At 39.6% G+C, this 23,090-nt stretch overlaps 1 protein-coding gene across 5 annotated transcripts in view; it reads left to right on the top strand.

Moving 5' to 3' along the window:
• znf217 (zinc finger protein 217) overlaps positions 1–22,691 on the top strand; it is a 59,908-nt gene extending 37,217 nt beyond the window's left edge. For all 5 annotated transcript variants that reach the window (XM_078236422.1, XM_078236427.1, XM_078236424.1 and 2 more), the window contains 4 exons: positions 3,601–3,726; positions 8,386–10,110; positions 16,685–16,810; positions 18,516–22,691. In XM_078236422.1, the coding sequence (XP_078092548.1) occupies positions 3,601–3,726; positions 8,386–10,110; positions 16,685–16,791 (1,958 nt within the window). In that variant the 3' untranslated portion in view covers positions 16,792–16,810; positions 18,516–22,691. The remainder of the gene's footprint in view (positions 1–3,600; positions 3,727–8,385; positions 10,111–16,684; positions 16,811–18,515) is intronic.
• Positions 22,692–23,090: the final 399 nt, after the last annotated feature.

Here is a 23,090-nt window from a genome sequence, read left to right as displayed (position 1 = left end):
GATTGTTAGTGGGTGAGTGAAAGCGTGGTGGTGGTGATTTCAGCAAAGTCTGAGGCTAGTGGTCTAGTTGGTAGGGTATGGCATTTAACAATGCATTCACTGCCCCACTAGTGATGTCAAACAAGACATTTCAGCAAAGCTTCTTGCTATCTTGACCAAATCCTCTTAATATGTGTCGCAAAACCTCGAGGCTGCTGTCTCCTATATCACGCAAACTATTTAATGTTTCTCTGGTGAGATTCACATCCAGCACCTATCCAGCCACAATGCAAGTTGTTTTGAACAGTTTTAGCCCCCCCCAACCCCGTAGTCTGCAATTCGACAGCATGGTTCACGCTGGCAAGATACTAGAATAATGGAAAGGAGCAGAAAGTTGGTGTTCTGCCTGTGGAGTTGCTGGGTATGAGTTAATTACGCATGGAAAAACTAAATATTATTGAATTGATTCTTTTCCTCCCCAACCCAATAACTATTTGTTGGATATGTATGCATTGTAAGGAGATGTGAATTTATGGAAATGTGTATGTCTACAGTATAACCTTTTCATGACTATTTTACTCCGGCATTGTTGGTATGGTGCATTGATTATTTTGTTTATCTCTTTAAATTGGTAGAAAGGATAATCTCTCATCTCTGATGCAGATAGAAAGGTTTGCTATATGGTACATATGGAAAAACACTTTTGAATATCCGATTTCAGTCATGCAAGAAGTCTTTTATAACTGGTTGTTTTCATCTCTTGCCAGTGAGAGAATAATCTCATTTCACAATGGAAGTTGTGGTGTAATTGAGACACTTCTGGTTGAAGGGCTACTGTATGAACTGCTGTGCTTAACATGAAAATAGTTTTGAAGCTGGAAGCTCATTATGGTCACGTGGCAGCATCAGTTGGATGAAATGTGATCACCTCCTCATGTGCTGTGCGGTACCTCTTTTTATAAAAAAAAACCTGCCTGACAATGATTAGTATAACTACTTTCAAACTGGACAAGGACCCCCTTGTTTTAGGTGGACATAGATCGGATAGTTAGTTCTGCTTTTAATGTACAAGGGCTAGAAATGTCTTGCTTGACCAAATCACTTTAGTGGGGCAGTGAAAGGGTTGAAATTAATTTTGATCAGTGGTTTTGAGTTTGGAACTGACTTTTTTTTTGCAATGACAGATGAAAATGACCAATACTTATGCAAACATTCACATCAGATCCTTGACTCCAAAAACAGTATTATTGGGTTTATTTTGCTACTGAGAATGATGTCCCTTTTTAATGTCTTCTGAATGTTCTGAAGATGGAAGAGTGTAAACCATAATTCTCCCCAGGAATGACAATTAAAGATGCGCACCCTGGGATTTTTAAACAATATCTGTGTATGTACTCCTCTTCCTTCGAAGGCAGTCACATTTTCCTTAACTTGCAGACCATTGATGCTACGAGGAGTTTGACCAAATGGATTTTCAGGATTCAGCCAGAAGCATCTTTGACTCATTCTTTTTAACTTGGACAACAAGTTAGTTATTAGTACATGCCAGTTGTCAGATTGATATTACAGTAGGATTGCACCATCTAGTGCTCTGCTATTTTATTACAGTAAAAACATTCTCCATTTTACTAAATTACTGATGCCTTAGGAATGCGAGTGACATTGCCGTTTGATAAAATGACCTTCAACTGAATAAAAGTCTGGTTATGACTAATTACTGGTACTATTGTGAATAGGCTAATCTGAAGTTCACATTAGCATGTGTAGGGTTGTGAAGAATTACATTTAATACCATGGAAAAAAAATGGAGGAAAATGACCATATTTAGCACTAATCACACTATTCCATCTTCCTTCCTTATCACATTATCCTTTGTAAAGTTAAACTTTAAGTTATTTTAAGGCTCTCCTTGGTTCTCCGAAACTTCATCTTAGTCCCTCCACTCCTCACCTTCCTCATGCCTCATTTATGCAAACTTGTGCCCTACATCCAGGTGCTCCCCACCAATTTGGAAAAAAATCGATTTTAATTGTCCAGTAGTCAATCTTCACCCTCATTGGGTTCTTGTCATTTGTATACCAACCTTATCATGGCCTTTGAATTTCTGCCTTACACCTTACAGATGGCTGAGAAGTTATGTGCATATGCGATATTATATATTGTGTGCACATTTGGAATTGGTCCAAGGTGATGGTGTCCATACCATATTCCATTACTTTGCTCCTTCCTTTTTATCTAGAAACTTTCAATAACTTGAGGACATTTTTGAAAGTTAATATTTGTTTAATTTACTGACAAAATGCCGTTTAGTATGGCTTTTATTGAAGGTTAAGGCATTGAGTAATCATTTTAACACATTAGTAAATGGCATACAATGGTGTTTAGGGTCAGTTAATAAACCTGATGATGATGACGACTTAAGTTGAGGAAGCTGCTTCTAAATTGATCACAAGTCCATCCAGTGGCCACAGCCTGCAACTGCATCATGGGAATTAATATGGAAAATTTTTGAATGGGTTTGTTTTCATTTTTGAAAGATGGGTGTCTCTGGAGTAGCATTGATTACCCACCCTCTAGTTGTAATGTGACAATGGACAACCTTGAGCCCCAGAAATTTACAATGGTAAATGTCAATTCTAGGGTTTGACTCCTATATCGCTGTATTTGCTTGTGTGTATGCATGTTTCACATCTTTCCATTAATGATCATTGGATAGCATTCAGCAGCAACACTTCTGGCTCTCCTCTTTAAATATCAAGATTTTAAAAAAATGACATCTACCTTGTATTGGCTATCTTGGCACATCTACATAGGATTAAATCTGGGATCACCCTGTGCATCTCTGCAACATCTCTCATATTCCTACTGTTTTATTGAAGTTGATTACGTCAGATTCCCTTAGAGTGGTGTATAGAAGGGGAGCTTTGCTTTTATCATTGGTTTGAGATTTCCCAATGCTGCCTTAGACCTAGGCAATGCATACATTGAATTTTCCATTTGGGCATTTTTGCATTCACTTGTCAGTTTAATGCAAAGCAAATTATGAACATGGTGAATGCAACTAATCCGATGGGCAGGCAAATTGTATTTGAACATTATAGAGTTGGTAATCCAAGCATTGATTTATAGTTGATAAGTAACTGATGTATCTTGTGTGGAGGCAATGCTGTATTCCTAAAATCAACATTCAAATTTCCAAATACACTGAAGTTGATGGGCGCATCCAGCTTCTTTGGTGTGGAGAAAAGAAAGGTAACAAAATAAAATCTTTTGAATAGTCAACTGGCTTCGTAGTCTGCAGTTAAATTGACAGCTTGCCTCTGAATTTGGTTGTCACCTATTGCTTTTATACTCTGGATTCATACTTTGGCTTTGCAAACTTTTGCATTATTACAGTTACTAATTTTGAGGATATAGATGCAAATTAATTTTCTTGCAACCCATTTTCAAAAGATTTCTGCCACCTGTTAATAACGTGTAATTTTGAAGTGCTTTCATTGCATGTAATGTATAATTAGTAAAGGTTCACCCTTTTGGATTAGTGCACCATTTCCAGAAAGAAAATTGTCAGATGATGGAGGGAAGTAGTTTAAAATGGCTTTTATTATTTTCTCTCCATAGACAGGAGTGAGGATGGCTCAGAGCGAGGAAGAAGTAGAGAGGCTGGCTCATCTGGTGAATGCAGTTACTGTGGAAAGTCTTTTCGTTCAAACTATTACCTCAATATTCATCTCAGGATACACACAGGTTTGTCTACCTTTTGCTTTAAGAAATCAACGTATTTTGTAAGTGACTTAAACGGGCGTAATGTTGCTGCAGACTTCATATGGGGTACAAGGTATTGCCACCTATTACAAAGGCATAAATTAAAAACGGGTTGAACTTTGTGGATTGGGACTACAAAGAATATCAATACATTATCTTGAGTGGAAACGGGCCTTCGGATGGATTTTGCTTCATGACCCAGAGTCCATTTATTGTTCTATCATGTTTATCTACCCTCGCCACTAAGAACATGCCCTAATTTAAGGAACAATGTTCTTTCCCAGCCTTATCCTATGTTTCATAGAAGGGGAGTTTTGAAAAATGCTGGATTCAAATGGGTTGATCTATGAAATTAGTTTACTGCCATGCTAAGCAATTGCTTGGGGTCTAATTAATGAATTCTGATTTTGATTATTTTGCAATTCTAATCCTATTTTTCATTTACAGTTTGCCTGTGGCTGTGCTGAAATGCTTTAATGTATCTTCCCAATAAAAGGGAGCTAAATAACTATCTAAATATCAATTGATCCTACTTTTCTGGAACTCTGCCTCGCACATGTGCTGTCCTATTGAGTAAAACTTACCTGACCTTATTCGAAACTTGTGAATCTTGTACTCCTGTCTTTTTTAGTTTTCTCTCAGTTCTGTATTTTAAAGTCATTTGCATGTCTTTATTGTGCTGTGTATGTAAGCTTTAGCCTTTTCTGCTGACTTCAGTCCCTAAGGCCTGAATAATGCTGAGCTCTTTTGAGCCCTTTCCATATATTTTCTTTTAACTGTGGTGACCAGAACTACGTAATCTATTCCATAATTATGCCATTTCAATACCTTTCATCCAGTGCCCAGTTTGTTTTCTGCTGACCGGTAGCACAGTGGTTAGCACTGCTGCTTCACAGCTCCAGGGTCCCGGGTTCGATTCCCGGCTCGGGTCACTGTCTGTGTGGAGTTTGCACATTCTCCTCGTGTCTGCGTGGGTTTCCTCCGGGTGCTCCGGTTTCCTCCCACAGTCCAAAGATGTGCGGGTTAGGTTGATTGGCCAGGTTAAAAATTGCCCCTTAGAGTCCTGAGATGCGTAGGTTAGAGGGATTAGTGGGTAAATATGTGGGGGTAGGGCCTGGGTGGGATTGTGGTCGGTGCAGACCCGATGGGCCGAATGGCCTCCTTCTGCACTGTAGGGTTTCTATGATTTCTATGATTTCTATGACCAGATCCTTTCAGTGCGGTATGTATTACTCCCAAATCCTATCTTTGGCATCTACCAGTAGAATGGCAAAATCAAATCCCTCCATCTTTGTGTGTGATGCGCGATTGATTCACACGGGAGGCTAGGACGTACCTGGGAATAAAGGCTTTTATTCACAACAAGATTGGAGCACACTACTTAACAATACTATCCCAGACTAAGGGCTACTAGGAAGTAGCAGTGACCTTTATACTCCTGTAAGAAGGCGGAGCCGAACGGAGTGTACCACATAAACAATAATAACAGGTGGAACACCCCAACAGTAACAAGAGTAACATATGTACAGGTACCCATAGTGGTAACCATCTATGGTTCACCACAGTGTGCATTTACTGTTTCTTGATCTTGTAATTCATTACTATTATCCAGATTAAAATCCATCAGCCTATCTACTTAAATCTTTCTGAAAATAATCAAAGACTCATTAATTTTATCAAAGACTGACTGACTGCCCATTCTACTCGTAGCCTGATTTTTCTCCTCCACTTATTCCCCCATCTACTTGTTTCTTTTCCCCCACCATAATTCTTATTGGATAACCGGTTTTTAATTAGTGAGTTACTGCATTGCCCCTTGCATCACATTTTGAAATCTTTCACTTTCTGTTTCCATTAGGGTCTGGGAAGCTTAAGTGCTAGGTTTTATTAAAACACTGAATTTCCATAGATTTTAAAATAACTACTGGATAGGAGGTTTTAAAGTGTTAATGAATCAAGCATTGTAGAGGCTAAGACAATGAACAGCAATATTAAACAAATCATTTATCTGGCCGGGGGGGCCTACAAACATTCATACTATGTTAGTAAGTATAAATGGGCTCATTCTATTCATGATGTGTCCGTGAGAGTGTGCACTTGGGGAATATGGTAGTAAGTTTAGTTGGTTGACACATTCCTGAATGAGCAGGGGTCAGAGATGATTTTCTCTGAAGGAGGGAGGAAGCTAGTGTCAAAGTCAGCCAATTCCATCTGAGAAGGTAGCATGGCCTAGAGAGGAGAACCTGCCCATTTCACTCTGAACTGGTCAAATCGGGAAAACTTCAATCCCTATCTCCATAATGGACTTTCTCCTACAGAGTCCTGAAGTAGGTTGCGGTAACTCACTGGCTGACTGTAAAATGAAGCAGCGTGATGGTATATATCACCATGGTTTTTTTAGTCCACTAGCTAAAAGATTGAAGGTGTGCATATAGGAAAGACCTCAGTTACTCTAACATCGACTGGGAAATAGTGCAAGGGACAGAGAAGTGTATTTAGGAGAATTTTCTTGACCAGTTGCTGGCCCAGTGAGGAAGGAGACATTTCTGGATGCAGTTCTGGGGAATGAGGTGGGTCAAATGTCAGTCGGGGAATATCTAGCGATCAGTGATCATAGTATCATAAGGTTTAGTTTGGTTAATCAGGGACAAAAGCCAAGGCTATATTCAGTAGGGTGAGAATAGACTTATCCCAGATAAATTGAAATCAAAAGATTGGTCGGCAGAGCATCAAGGTAACAATAACAATAAGCTGCTTTTGGTTTAGTTACAGTCTAAAGTGCACTTCCATACTGCAGATGCTGGAACCTGAAACAAAATGCTGGAAAATCTCAGCAAGTTTAACAACATCTGTGGAGAGAGAATAGAGTAAGAAGTCTCACAACACCAGGTTAAAGTCCAACAGGTTAATTTGGTAGCACAAGCCACGAGCTTTCGGAGCGCTGCTCCTTCATCAGGTGAGTGGGATTTCAGTTCACAAACAGGGCATGTAAAGACACAAACTCAATTTACAAAATAATGGTTGGAATGCGAGTCTTTACAGGTAATCAAGTCTTAAAGGTACAGACAATGAGTGGAGAGAGGGTAAGCACAGGTTAAAGATCCCGGACCGGGATCTTGGGTTCACGTCACACTATCTGTAACCCCCATGACTTGCCTGGGCTTGCAAAATCTCACGAACTGTCCTGGCTGGAGACAATGCACATCTGTTTAACCTGTGCTTAACCCTCTCTCCATTCACATTGTCTGTACCTTTAAGACTTGATTACCTGTAAAGACTTGCATTCCAACCATTATTTTGTAAATTGAGTTTGTGTCTTTATATGCCCTGTTTGTGAACTGAAATCCCACTCACCTGATGAAGGAGCAGCGCTCCGAAAGCTAGTGGCTTGTGCTACCAAATTAACCTGTTGGACTTTAACCTGGTGTTGTGAGACTTCTTACTGTGTTTACCCCAGTCCAATGCCGGCATCTCCACATCGAGAGAGGATAGAGGCAATGTTTCAAGTCTAGGTGATCCTTTATCAGAGCTGGTAGTATTTTGCCTTTATCTTGGTGTTTAACTCGAACAATCAAAGCCTGAGATAATGAACAGATAAAACAAAATGAAGATGGCATCTAATAGATGTCCAGTTGATTATGTAAGTGAGTACCAGGCTAAATTTCTAATATTCAGCAGAGGGTAAGTGAAAAAGGAAATCTGTAAAGCAAAGACTTGAAGCTGATATAATTAAAGTGGTTGCATCAACATGAAATTTGAGTGATGGTAACTCATGAATGGTTGCTTGTCCGACTGGCGGAAGGTATATAGTGGGGTTCCCCAGAGGATCAGCACTAGGGCTACTGCTCCTCGTGTATGTATGTACTGGACATAATTTTAAAATTGGCAGGTGGCACAAAATGTATAAGTGTTAACTATGAGGGGGATAGCAATAAACTTCATGAACAAATAGACGGGCAAGTGGAATGGGCATGTCCCGATGAAATGTAGTGCAATGACCTGTCAAGTGGCGGGAAGGATGAGGAGAGGCAGTGATAAAAATAGACCCAATTTGGAAGATGTACAGGAACAGATACCTGGGGTGTGCAAATTGTTGAAGGTGGAAGGCTTGTTGTGAAAATGGTTTAAAAGGCTTATTTCTCGGGCATCAAATACAAAAGCAAGGAGGTTGTGATAACCTTTTATAAAATACTAATTTGATCTCAAATGGGAGTAGCACCAGATGTGAAGCCTTTGAGAGGGTGCAGGAAAGATTTACAACAATAGTTTTAGGGAGAGGTGGATTGATGAGAAGCTTGGGCCTGTATCTCCTTGGACAAGAAAAGGTTAGGAGTCTATTCTTCACCCTCTTGCCTCACTATCATCCCATTCTCCTAACCACCAAAGCAAACCTTTTTAATGGTGAAGTTTTCCTTTTTTTTTGAGAGTCTCTGGTTCATGTGATGTTTTAATCTTTCTGCCCTTAAAGGGATGAAAAGTGTGCAAGATTGAAATGGTGTTTAAACTAATTATGGATATGATGTAAAATTACTGAGGTAATTTGTGACAATTTTTAATGAACAATCGTGAATCTGAATGCAAATTAATGAGTACATCCTAACTATTGAAGTGCTATATTTAAAACCTTTTTTGTTTTTACAGGTGAAAAGCCTCATAGATGTCCTCTCTGTGACTATGCTGCAGCGCAAAAGACCTCACTTAAATATCACTTGGAGCGACATCATAAGGGTGAGCAGAAAAAGGCTGAAGAAAAGAGTGATCCTCCGAAGGGTTCACTGGCATCTCCAAAATTGGAAGTACTACCAAAAGGAAGTGATGAACCTGTTCAGGAATCTGTGGACTCAAAAAGGTTGTTTACAGATTCTTTGGGCAGTGCCAAAGATTTGGGTGCAGATTTTTCTCGGAGGAAAAACAAACCGATCCATTCTTCTCGCCCGATTTTTCCGAATGCTATCTTTACAAATGTGAGTAGAGAGTTCCCAGACTTGAACAGGGATGCTGGTTCGCTTAACAGTCGCCGGATTTTCTCTAATGCAATGCTGCCACACCATGAGAAAACAAAGGATGAGAAGGTGGTAAATGAGTTGCACAGGACTGACTCTGACCCAAAGGTAGTTATCGACCTGGGCAATTCCAAGATTTTGGAGGAATGTTCGATGGAAGCATTGCCAGAAGCTGGTGTGCAACAGAATAGTGCTAAAAACAAAAGATGGGAACCTGCTTTGATAAATGACCAATATTATGTTAGTGGTAGAGCCAGAATAGAGGACTTCAGTGACCAATCTGAATCCAGCTCATTAGAAAAGCCCTTGAATCTCTGCACCATGGTGCATCAACAAAGCCTGTGTAGTGACGGGAGTCCTTGGGGAAAAGCATCTACCTCAGTTTCCAAGAGTGCCTTACTGAGCAGCGCATGCCCAATTTGTACTTACAGAACTTTGTACCCAGAGGTCTTAGTGATGCACCAAAGGTTGGTACATAAATATAATGCTGACCCAAGTCCGATAAATGGAATTCGAAGTGCTGTTTGCGGTGGGTCAGTTAAAAGCAGACGCACTGGATGCCCCCCTGCACTATTGGGTCAAGATGTCTCTTCACTTGCCACCAAAGAAATGACCAGAGAATTTTATCGTCGGACCAAGTCACCACCACCAGCAGCTTCACCAGATGCTCCAAACTTGTTGCTTGGGAAGGCATCATCATCATCCACCTCCTCATCATTACCCCATTCGCCGTGCAATAATCTCCTTCCCTCTGTGGCAGGATCCAGATCTTCAGGTGACTTTAAAGCATTTAAGGTGTCCCAGAATCCTAACTTGCATCTAGAAAATTATGGACCAATGCATACTGAACTCAGACAGACACCGGATGTGCAAAAAATGGAAAGAAGTGGATCATCAGAAGCCAGCAATAGTAAGAGAAATATGTCTGAAAGACCTGGTATCAAGTTGGCCTATGAGTCTGATGGACCTAGGGGACCCTTCCTTAGATTTGACAGTTTTTGGGCTCCAAATGCAAGCAAAATGTGTCATACTAATGTGTCCGAGAATCAGGGAAGCTTGGACTCTCATGAGCCTACAGCTAAAAAAATGAAAATAAACAGTCCTTTAAGAAGTGACCAGCTTGCATTTGGCATTAGGAGGGGTGTCCCAGGAAGAAATGTAAAACTATTATCTCAGGAGATGCCCCGTGTTCAGGAAAGAAACTCTGGGGTCTCGTCTAAGTCTGGCTCGGCCTTGGATTCAAATGGAGTTGACTCACATTGGAATGTATTGAAACTTTTGAAGTCCTACAGCCCTCAAGATTTTGCCTCACTGTATAATAATTGTGGACCCAGTAATAGAGATCCTAACATTGGTCAAGAAGGTAGGTGTGCTTTTAAAAATTTGCTCTAAATACATTTTACAGTTTGATCAGTGTGTTAAAATAAATTATTACATTATATCTTGTAGCTTGAGGCTTTACATTTTTGAAATAGTGTTCCATAGAGGGAAAGGCTCGAGGGATGGTGTTCGTCCATCTTGGGAGGCAATGGACTGCACTCAAGGTGTGCGTGTCGCTTCTGGGTTGGACAGCATCTGTAGGGGCTGAATGTGAATGGCAGTCCCTTGTGTTGCCCCAAGGTCAGCTGGTGGGCTCTCTTTGCCATCTGGTTATTTATTTTGTCCTGTGCTTTTTCCATGCACTTTGTGACTGCTTGTCTCAGCGGCAAGGATTTCCTATGCATCAACTTCAATCCTGATCAACTTGGGAGGTCTTGTTTGCAGACATCCTTGTATCAAATGTGGCCAAGCTGTTGGTCTCATGCCAATAGCAAGTAAACCATAGAGCCTGTCTTTGGGGATGTGGCCATCCTCTTCAGCTCACATGGTTGGGTCATGTGAACCAAATGAGTGACAATCACATCCCCAGAGACCTGCTCTGACACAAGGAAAGTGGGGACAAAAAGAATGCCCATATTTTACTGGGTCCAAATGTTCATTTAAGCCCTCCCCCATCCAAAGGTCTGCAATCTTGAATTTTAAAAAAAAGTTTAGATGTTTAGCAGATCAATAATTTTATACTTTGTAATGTCACCAACCCTCTGCACTAGCCATTCTTTCACTTTCGTCTGGTTTTTATTTGAAAACGCACGCACCATCTCCTGCACAGACACAACCGTGCACATTTGATGCGCATCAACTCGCACAAAAACACACACTTACTGAAAAATTACTATTTATGCTTCTGGCCAACTAACTAGACTTTAAACGAGTGCTTCAATCACCTGCTATACACCAGCCACTTCAATTTGGGCTTCTTTTGATAGAACCTTTAAAATATCACTGGTAAGGTTTGTTTGAACAAACAGAACATGTACACTGTGAAGGAATGTTTACATGGGCTGAACTTCTGACAACACCATCTGCTTTGGACCAGCAACCTCATTATGGGTTTCCTCTGATCTTGTCTACAAACTGCTGATTTTTAATTGTGTTTGAAGTCAATTATTGATGTGCAGATGCGACGGGTTAAATGAAGATTCAGATTAAATTAATGCTGGGGTGTTTAGTGTGGCAGGATTGAAAGCTGTTAGCACATAAACTGCAGGCATAATTGCCCTGCTAAATCTTTAGCTCTCTTTCCAGTGGAAATGGGTTTTGAATGAGAAGGTGTCACTGATCCAGCTTTCACTTTACACTTGATAATGCAGGCAGTGGGAAACACTAAATATCTTCAAGCCCAAAGTATCTTCGAGCACTTTGAATTACAGAACAGGTCTTGTTGGTCTGTGACAGCATTCTCTGGGGCAGACTAGTGTGTTGGATGGAAGATCAGGAGTGACATGGGAAATGCATTACACTCAGCAAACTTGATTAGCCCATGATGTTTCCAATCACTGCTTGTTCATCACACTGATTTTTTTTTTTGCCAGAGGAGACAAAGTTCTGGTGCCACTCATTTCTTCTTGTTTTTTGCATCACTTGCCCCTATCAAGGTGATGCCATTCCATCTTGGCTGACTTGCTGGTTGATGTCTGAAAAATAAAACCAGCTGCTTAAAGAATCATGCCTGACAAGTGTGATGCTACTGGAGAGACACATCAAGCTTGTGGCTTTTAATTTAATGCAATTTATTCATACTTGCAGTCTTGCACTTTTTGTGGGCTGCCAGCACTGATGACAATGAAAGCTGACAAGTAGTCATGCCGAGGCTCATAGTAGCCAGAGAGGGCCCTGGCATATCAGAAATGCTGATGACATCTTCCTATCCTGAATTTTTAACAGGATTATTTCTCCTGCTGTTTTCTGGTCATTATGTTACTTGGGACACATGCAGGGCACAGAGATGGTGTCAGACGCAATGAAAAACTGATTATTGTTGCTCAGCAACTGTTCACCTCTTCCAGAAGTGGAAGATTTTCAGGATAAAACTCAAACAATAGCACTGGTCAATGTGGCTTTGTGGCTTTGCTGATTTTGTATGTGTATGTTTGTTATCTATAAATACCAGCTTTAGAGGACATAGTTGGAAAGTTTTATGCGTAATTTAAGGTGTGTTTCTTGTATCTCGCAGCGGAACAAGGATCAGTCACCGAGTTCTGTAGTCTGGAAAAGTTGCTGAATTTAAGGGGTTTACTGGGTAGTTTCTTAAGCGAGCTATCTCTTGAACAATTTGCTCAATCACTGTTGTGCCGGGAAAATTTTATGGGATGAACTCCGCACCTTTTTTGAGTGTTTTTATTGAGGGGTTTTTCATTTCCCATTTTACCACAAGACACAACAAATCCCCAAAATCTAGTATGGTGCGGAGTGATCATTATTCCACGTAAATACAAATATTCATACAAATGGTTCAGATCATCGATCATTGTAATCGTTCTAGTCGGCACTTTTTGTATGGATAGTTTGATTTATTATCATGTATTAGGATACAGTGAAAAGTATTGCTTCTTATGAGCTATACAGACAAAACATACCATTCAGAGAGTGCATGGGGAGAAGGAAAGGAGAGTGTGCAGAATAGTGTTACAGCCATTGCTAGAGTGTAGCAAAAGATCAGCTTAATGTACAGTAGGTCTATTCAAAAGTCTGGCAGCAAGGTACGTGATCTCTCACTTTTGTACCTTTTTTCCCTGACTGAAGGTGGAAGCACGGTGGTACAGGGGCAGCACAGTGGTTGGCACTGCTGCCTCATAGCGCCAGGGATCAGGTTCAATTCCGGCCTCAGGTCACTGTCTGTGTGGAGTTTGCACATTCTCCCTGTGTTTGCATGGCTTCCTCTGGGTGCTCCAGTTTCCTCCCACAGTCCAAAGATGGGCGGGTTAGGTTGATTGGCCATGCTAATTGACCCTAGTGTCAGGGGATTAACAGGGTAAATATATGGGGTTATGGGAATAGGGCCTGGGTGGGATTGTTGGTGCAGGCTCAATGGGCTGAATGGCTTCTTTCTGCACTGTAGGGATTCTATGAAGTTCTAAGAGTATGTCCAGGATGCATGGGGTCCTTGATTTATGCTGGCTGCTTTTCTGAGACAGTGGGAAGTCTAGATGGGATCAGTGGATGGGAGGCTGGTTTGTGTGATGGACTAGGCTACGTTCACAAGTTTCTTGCGGTCTTGATCAGAACAGGAGCCATCCCAAGCTGTGATACATCTGGAAAGGAGGCTTTCAATGGTGTATCTGTAAAAATGAGTGAGTCGTAGCGAACATCATGAATTTCCTTGGCCTCCTTAGAAAGTAGAGGCGTTGGTGGGCTGTCTGAACTATAGTGTCTGGAGAGACCAGAACAGGTTGGTGACCTGGGCATTTAGAAACTTAAAGCTCGACCATTTCCACTTCATTACCCTTGATGTAGACGGGGGCATGTTCTCCATTACACTTCCTGAAGTTGGTGACTATCTCCATTTTACTGACATTGAGGGAGAGATTATTGTTGTCGTGCCAATTCACCAGATTCTTTCTCTCTACTGTACTCTGTCTTATCATGAAAGGATTGCAGAAAGAGTGGGAACTCTCAGGATAACAGGATGAAGCCATGAGCACATGGCCCCATGGTGCACGCCCTCCTCCACAGGATACCAAAGCTACACAATATACAGGATCCCATATGAGTTAAAGTACAACCAATTGGAACCTAACTTGGCATCCCAGGACTTCACAAGCAATGAAAAGGTAGCCCAGATAAAGGGTAACGTCAGGATACCGTCATTGGTACAAGAGGTGGTGTTGAGGTGCAAACTTGTATACAGGAGCCAGTAAGCCAAGGATTCTTGGCACCACCATCACCTGTAAACACAAACCATTTTCCACCAAGGAAACCCTACCGACAAGGGGCAGAAAAATCATCAAGTTCCCCATCAATGGGGTATCTCTGGGAGATACAATTCTCCTCCCAACATGATGAGTGAAACCCTCTAGAATTAAATATAACAAATTGGAGCCTGTATGAGCACCTCACCCTACCCAGATAAAGAAAGGAAACTCCAGAAAGAGAGGAATACCAGGATTAGCTAAGACGCCAGAAATTGTCTAGCAGTGTACATTTCACAAGAATATCCAGAACCAGCATATCCTCATTAGAAACCTCTTCCCAGCCTCAAGGAAGAGAACAGTCTGGAAGTCCCTATATAACGCCAATTGGAGGAGGATGATCTACTCCAACTAGCTAATCTCCAACCGAAGAAAGACTCCAACGTTGAACCAAACCACTTGGACTTGCACTCAGGCCCCACAGCCAACAGGATACTACATCCCCAGGGGAATCAAGTCTCAATAGCCACTGTTACTGCCCATGTAACTAAATATAGAATCACATTGAGACATTTCATTAAAAAAATATACTGAAGTCAAATTCATGGTCATCCAATGGCAGTGTTCCAGAAGATGAGCCTTTAAATTGCCCCTGTTCTATAATAGGACATCGGAGTTTGTGTAAATAGTGTAACGAAGTCCTGCAACTGATCCAGACCTTGTCCCCTAACTACCAAACAGCAAGTTTAGTGAGGTATTGCTGAATAGTGAGTAGAAATGAATGCCTTGTGCTCTCTTTCCATCTCACCAACAACTGGAAGGACGAAACAAAGAACCCCTAATTCCACTTTCACTCAGATCACTTTTACTCGAGACCTCCCCTGCCACCCCACTGATAAAAAGAAATAATCAATCAGCCTTTAGTCAAAAAGAGAAAATAAAATCATGAGCTATTGCTTCACAGTGGGTGGGGTATCATGTTTTCACTGCCTAAAAATTAATCAAATTTAACTTCTGAAGGAGCTGTATCCCTTTAATATGGAAGAAATTTAGCAATACTGATATTCTGACTACCACCAACAGAGACTTTAAGAAAAGGGCATTTCTCTGTTCAATCTCCAATTGACTTTGATTTTATTTTTCCTTGATCATTTTGTAGAAAGAACTAGCCTCTGCCACACAAGTGCATATTTTTCATGCGTCATGGCATAATGGAAGATGCAAATATATTGTTTTAATGAAGACAAGTACAGCAAAATAGAAAATGGCACAGTGCTGCTTAACAGCGCCAGGGACCCGGGTTCAGTTCCTGGCTTGGGTCACTGTGCGGAGTCTGTACATTCTCCCCCTGTCTCTGTGGGTTTCCTCCAGGTGCTCCGGTTCCTTCCCATAGTCCAAAAACATGCTGGTTAGGAGCATTGGCCATGCTAAATTCTCCCTCAATGTACCCGAACAGGCACCGCCTAAGGGATTTTCACAAACTCATTGCAGTGTTAATGTAAATCTACTTGTGACACTAAAAAATAAACTTGAGGGCGAGTTCACTGTTGGTTAAATAAGTGCACTTAGGATGCCAGAATTGGTGAGTTAACTCTACTGAAAATAAATATGGGTGGTACTTGGTTGAGGACAGAATTGGACTTTTGTGATCAGTAGTTTCTTGAGCCTCCATCGGGCTACCAGTGCTGACATGATAGCTCTTTTTGAGTATTTGGCTCAAACTCCAGATCTCTTTGCTCCCCAACCTGGGCAAACAGTCCTGGGTCTAGAGTTCGTTTTCTTCATTCTTTGTTTATACTAGGATATTATTCGTAGAACCTGGCAGGATACAGTGCCCAGTTAGCTATATTTAGGTCAACCTATACTCATTGAAGTGTCTAATAATCGTTGTAGCCATTGGTACATTCTAACATGGAATTAGATCTTGTGTTTGCATTCTGAATTAAATAAGATAACCTTGGCTTTCATGCACTGGGATCGATGGTAATGCGTGGAGTTGTACAGAATAGAATGGAAGACTGAGCTTGAGTCTATTTAGTATCTTGTCATGACATCAAGGTCCCAAGAACATGTCAATTATATTTTGAATTATAGTCACTGTGGTAGCGAGTTTGTGTACAGCTAATGTTAATGAGATAAATTACCCGTTGGTTGAGGAATAAATATTGGCTAAGACAAGGACCACTTCCTTTTTTTGCTTACTGGAAGCTTTGTATTCACCAGAGAGGTTTAGCATATCATCAGTCATATAACATCACCCTCGGTTTTGCACTGAAACGTTAGCCTAGATTTCCTACAAAGGTTTGGGTGATTGCGGCCACCGAGCCGTATTTAATTATTTTCCTAGAGTACTAATTGAAAAATTAACCTTGCTTGTAATGTACCAAAAAAGCTTGCAATTGTATAACACCTTTATCACATGTCTTTGACATGATCCATGCATAAAATAATTTTGAACTGCAGTGACTATTGTTATCTAGGCAAAATATTTTTTGCTTATTTGTGAATTTCTGGCATATTGTTATCTCTCTTGGGTAGGTTTGGGAGGGAGATTAAGAGAGAAAAGTTCAAAAAGCGATTAGATTTTGGTCAATTGCCTCCGGTTTTTGATAGTTGGGTTAATTTGTACCATCGAAGCACATGTAATGGCCAAATGAGAACAGGAATTCATCCGGTTTTAACCTATTGTTTCATTTTACATTTACACAGGGAAGAGGCCTTTCCAGTATCTGCAGCACTCTAACAGTATGTCGCAAAAAAGGAGCATTAATCATTCTCATAGTGGATCTTTAGACAAAGAGTACATGACCCAGTGAAACCCGTCAATGGAATAAGGTAAATATAACTACGAAGAATGCGCTAGCTTCTTGCAAAGGATTAAAATACACATCGTAATAACCCGTAAATTGGCCATTTTAAACCAAACTTGCACCTATTTTAATAAAGGTAACACATAACCGGGCACTCGAGCCACATCATAAGGGCAAGGGGCCACAAAGGTTGGACGTAGGCCTAATAAGTGGCAGAGCAAGAAGAAAAGGGAACATATCCTCTGTATCTGACCCCAAAAATCCAAATTTATTAATTATATAACAAAGCTGCATATTGATTTTGATGTTTTGGCTAGACTGGGTTGAGATTGAGGTAAAGCTGTGTTTCAAAATGCTTAAGGAAGTATTTTAACAGCATTTGCATTTGGTAAACTATTTGACAAATCCCATTTTGGCAAAGAGCCATGGGAGGATTGGGACTGAATCTGCTAGTAGGGTGCATGTGCTGTCAAGTTGAGTTTTAAGGGTTTGGGTGGGATGGGGGCCTGAAGCAGTGACAATAGCCCACAGAACAACAAATTAGCAGCAACCAAGAACAGGCTTTTAGAATTAGTAGAAATATTAAACATACAAAACTAATGATTTGAAGATGCAAAGGAAGCATTTTAAATCTTTTAATTTTAAAACTCCTGAATTTCGAACACAGCTACCTAGAATTGTGCTGTCAGCATCACAAATTGGTGTAGGCAAAATGTATCAAAATTATTTGTGGTTGGATGTGGCAATAGGAAATTAGTTACGAACAACATGCAAACTGATTTTTAATACACTAAGAATCCACCTTGAGCATAGATTGCTTCATTTTGATTGCGCTGCATGTCCTCTAGCACTCTGCTTACCAGTTTTCTGAAGTATAGGCTTTCTAAATATTGCTTGTACTTCAAATGGCCATTATTAACTTGATTCATTTCTGGTGTAGAGTAAGGATTTCTTTTATAAATTTGCACAAACAGCAATGAAATAAAAACCAGAACCGTTGGTAATGTTTGGAGGAGAGCTTAGTACTGATCAGAATACCATCATCCAAGACCATTTTGAGAGATCGAATGTCTGTTTAACAGATTTGTTTAACAGTTGATTGGGACAGATCAGTTATTTGATGACTTTATGCTTTTGCATTGTTGTACAAGCCTGACATTAAAGAGTTTCACTTGTCCAGCTTTTCATGACCATTTGACATCTCCAAGCATTTAACAGCCAATGGAATACTTTGAATTGTAGTCACTGTCGTGGTGGATGATGAGGGGAAAACTGCAGTTGAAAAGGTCTCTAAAAGTTGACCTTCAATGGAGAAACCATACTTCAAATATTGTCTGACTTTAGAGAGAACATTATTGACTTTGTATTTTAATTTGGCTTACTAACTTATCTGCTAGTAGGCATACTGTCTACTGGACTAGAGTATGAAGGGGGGGCTTGTTTTTTCCCCCCCAAGTACCTTGGTGTAAATAACAAGATTATGCAGGGGTCCATCTGATAGAGCCATCCTAATCTGGGGAGTTGATAAATGAAACAGTTGTGGGTGGCAGGGGTGGAGCACATTTCTAAATTCCAAACCTCAAGACATAACTGCTGAGGAGAGTTTCTTCAGGATAAAATGGTCATAAAATGCCAGTAGGAATTTTGCATTTTCTTATTTGTTTTTTAGTTGCCTGTGATGTATTTCTGATTATCCCATTATATTTTCTAACAAATGTTCTTGACCCCAGATCTGTTGAAAGCTGTGAATGGAATACTCCTGCGTCAAGAGTTGATTTTTTTAGGGTGCCAGCTGACCCACTGGTGAAATCTGACAACATCTGAAGTACAAGATCCACCTCAAATAAGCTGTGATTTGTACATGTATCGAACACTACTATTCCATTCATTTTGGGTTACGTTTTTGTTCTGGTTGTAAGCAGAAATTATATATATATAAATATATATATATATTTACAAATTAACTTGTATTCCATTTTGATTATGAACTTGAAATTGTACTGTTTCTAACTGTCAACTGTTCCTGTTTTTTTGCAATAACTACATTGCTTGGCACTAATAAATGAGTTGGGGGGTGGGGGGGCATCATTTCTGCAATGCCAGGCTCTAGATTTTTTGTTTATGAATTTTGGTACCTGATATTGACATTTCTGGGAAATTGCGTTACTGTTATTGAGCTTTTTCTTTCCGTTGAAAAATGAGCAATAAATTGTATGACCTGTGGTAATGCTTCTAGCATCAGTCTTCCAATAGTCTCTTTATATTCCATTTGGTCTTTGGTGGCACAGCTGTGGCAAGCAATACTTTGGTACCCTTTTAAGTTGCAATATTACTAAATCTTTCATTTGGAACACTAGTCCTCTGCAACCGAACCTTGATTCTTTATTATGTATTCATAATGTGTACATGAGATGCACCAAATATGGTTGTCCGTTGCACAGTGCAGTGTTGGATTATCATATAGTAAGATCACAAGTGTTACCTGGTAGACAGTTGATGCACTGTTGGAATATAACTTGAGAATCTTTTCAAATTCAAACTGGGCAAACTGCAACAAATGCATGCTGGTCAGATCAGGTCTACTAATGTTTCAGAAGTGCGTTTTGTGTATTTAAAAAAAAAAGTCGACAACACAGCAAAGTGGAAATTTGGTACTAAACCATGTTTAAATTCACAATTTTTAAAGTAATCTATGTATATATCGTTTCCCTTGCTCAATTTTAGACCGTGTTTCCATAAGATCAAAGTTTAAGGGGGATGCACTGTTGAGCATATCATATATGCTCTGACTTTTCATTAGGTTAATTATGCAAGTTTCTTGATTCTCCCAAATGGCAGACTGTGAGTGATCTTTGGGCCTCCCCCTTCCCCCAGCTGAAACATTGGATAATTACAAGGTAACAAGTCAGGAACTGAAGCAATGTGCCATAGCGATGTCTAGTTTTAACAGCCATTCAAACTGTGGAATTCTCAGATTCTGAAAACAAATGTTCTTGTCTGGGGATGCATACGTTTAATTAATTTAACAATAAGCAAAATATTGGTCTACAGAAGAATGGAAAAGTTTAAGCGTTTAAACTAAAATGCTCATTGGATGAACATTTTTATAGGCTACTGATTACACGGAGTACTCTAGTTAGTTGACATTTTTCAAAAGAACAAAGCTTTAATTTAATGAACCAGCTAAGGAAGAATTCCCAAAGTTTGATTTCGAAAATAAAGGTATACATTTGACAAACTAGAGTATAGGGGGTGAAGATTTTTATAATTTGAACATTCCTACTCTCTATCTTAATGAGTTTAGCTTTCTTAGCAGGAAGCAATGCTGAATGACAGTTGACAAGTGCTGTCCACCTTAAACTGTTAGCTAGTCTCCTCGTACTAGCTCTTAGTAGCAAAGTTATTGCTGAAATCTTGCTAATAGACAGCTGAGAAGGGGAAGATGTACAAGTGTTAATCATATTCAATATTTACCAAAATCTCCATGTTTTTGCCTGCAGCGAATCTGGCAGTTGTATTTGTCCTGCAGCCACGTTTGTTATACCTGTTTTTTGATTGGGTGTATATACATATATATTAACAGTTCTAACTTTAAGGTACTAGAATAAGTAATGCTTACCACAGCTGTGCTTAAATCTGTTGCATTGGGTGAAATTCCGTGAATTGAACTTTTCTGATGCATTGTTCTGCTACATTTAAAATGTTTAGTTTTAAACAAATGTTGCAGTTTATGTAGCTGAAAGATTAAATCAATAATTCTGTTGAAGACTATCTGTTTACTGAACTTGCCATCTTTGCAGTATCCCGGAGGGGAAAATCCTACTTTTTAAAATTCATTACGTTGTATTTTATTTAGTTCTATGAAAATTGTGTTGCATTTTGATTGACTCTTAAGAATTGAGCTTCTCAACTCACTTTGATTTGTAGTTTTGGCAGGGACCAAGGGTGTTTGGAAGTTTTGAACTTTTGTTACAACTGATTCAAAATTATCAAATTTACAGTAATGAAATGCACTAAGTTGCTGTTCTTTGAGGGAAGGACAGAATGAACAGAACTGTGATTATTGTAACATTCAAATGGAATTCAACAGTTGAGTGAGACTATGGAAGAATTTGAATTTTTTTTCTGTTTTCTCTTGGCATTATCTAACCTACATTTCAAGAGACAACTGTGACCAAGGATAGTGTGTAGGAATGGCAATTTGTATATAATGCACAGGTGAAAGGAATGCTGTCTATTAATGTCCTAGTCCTGTACCCTAGGGAAGAAATTGTGTACATAGAAGTCAAATTCCAGGCAATTTTGTTTTGAGATGAGTAAAAGGTCAGTTTTCAGTTCTGTTGTGAAATTAGGCTAGGTATATAGCCCCCAATTGTTTGGATTTTCTCAGATGTAAATACAGCAACCTTTAATATTGCATTTCAGTACAATTGGGCTGCTAAAATACTTACTATTCATTTTGTACATTTTAGGTGAAGGGGCTTATTTTTGTTGGATTCCAAGTGGTTTTTATGAAGTAAATTAAGCTTTTGGTTAGCTTTAGTTTTTTTTATGAATTGGATAACATTCTGACTTGTGTTTCTTTTAAATGGATTAGTTGAAAGCAATCTGTATTCATAAGTGAAAACATTTTGGTGCACAACATACACAGAACTTTGGTACATGGTCTATCAGCTCTCCACAAATGCTGCTAACATAAACCTGGTAATGGAACCATTGGAAGACTGTGAACTTTACTTAGTTCTACTGTACCTAATAGTTGTGCTTCAGCTGTTAGGCTCCAAAAGTTTATAAGAAGCATTCATTTTATTTCCCATTTAAGCATCCTGGTGATATGCAAATGAGAAACTAGCTATGCAGCAAGAGGGTGTGTATGTTATATTAGGCTTGCAGTCTGCTCTAATACTTCAAGCAGAGCGTCTGAATTGTGCCGTGTGCCTTACCAAGAAACCAAACTCTTAATTTCTGAGAAAAAAGACAGCTCAATCGGCTGAGCATGTGTGTTTTAGTTTGGGGTTTGTAATATTGACACTACTGACCTCCTGTGACCGTGGATTCTGATTTTCTTTCCCGGAGAAGACTGAGCCATATATACATGTGCTAGAAAATGTTTTATAGTTGCACTTTTATGCATATTTTTGAAATTGTTATGCATCACATACAGGGGCTAACAGTTGCTTGTTTGATCTGAATATAAAATTGTTGCTTGAGGGTGCATGCTGAATTCATTAATTCCTATTCCATTGAATTTTGGATATATTCATTTACAATGCAATTTATAGGGAATTTCCATCTATGTTTTGTTTGGATCCCTCAGTGTTACAATATTAGAAAATAAAAGTTTGTTGTAGTTGGGCACACTGTAGTATGCATATTAAGGTACATCTTATTTAATTCAGTTTCTTTTTTGTATTTATTGCATTTTTGGTTCTTTTTTGATTTCCTTAAAATCCATGTTCAACCATACAATAGTGTTTCAAACTGTCTCTAATTTATGATGTACTGTTGTTTGATGTACATTCATCCAGTTTTGGAATATATATATATGGTGTTTTGCATCCCCTGGTTCTGTTGGAGTTTTTTCTCTCCAGAAGTTATTACTGGTTTTTTTTGCTTATTTGCAAATCTTACATTTTCCTGCAGCTTCACATCATTCTACAGTTTTAATCCAGTTTGTTGCCACCACTTACGGTATAACGCTCTGCAATTTGTCGCACAAATTTGCACTGAAGTATTCATACACACAATCAACAACACTTTTTAATTGGAAACATATTTTGTAGCACATATTGGCCAGGATTCTCTGATACCACTGATGGTTTAGCCCTTGCCTGTGGATTTCCTGGTGCTGTGTAGTCTATGAGCAATCTCAGAGAGCAGTGGGACCAGAGGAGCTTCCTGTGAGAAACGTGCTGCGGAGAACCCAGAGAATCCCCCCCCACACCCCCTCTCCCCCCGCCGGTCTGAATGTATTGATCCATTTTTCCACAAACTTTGAATATTTCACAAAAATAAAAGTTTTTAATGTTGTGTTGAAGATGGCTGTGACTGTAAACTGCCAATTGTATCAACTGATTTTGCACGTAACTGGATAAAATCTAAATTATTAAATCATTGTTTCCTGAGGGTGTTGTGAAAAAAAATTGGACGAGTTAAAACTGTTGTTCCTGATCAGAGAACCAGGCTGATTTGGAGAGGTATTCAAAATCGTGAGGGATCCAGGCAGAGTGGATAGGGAGCAACTGCTCCCACTTGTGAAAGGATTGAGAATGAGGGGGCAGAGGTTTAAAGTGGTTAGTAGAAGC

Source organism: Mustelus asterias, chromosome 20, assembly GCF_964213995.1.
Source record: "Mustelus asterias chromosome 20, sMusAst1.hap1.1, whole genome shotgun sequence".
NCBI lineage: Eukaryota > Metazoa > Chordata > Chondrichthyes > Carcharhiniformes > Triakidae > Mustelus > Mustelus asterias.
This window is presented reverse-complemented; position numbering and strand designations above follow the sequence as displayed.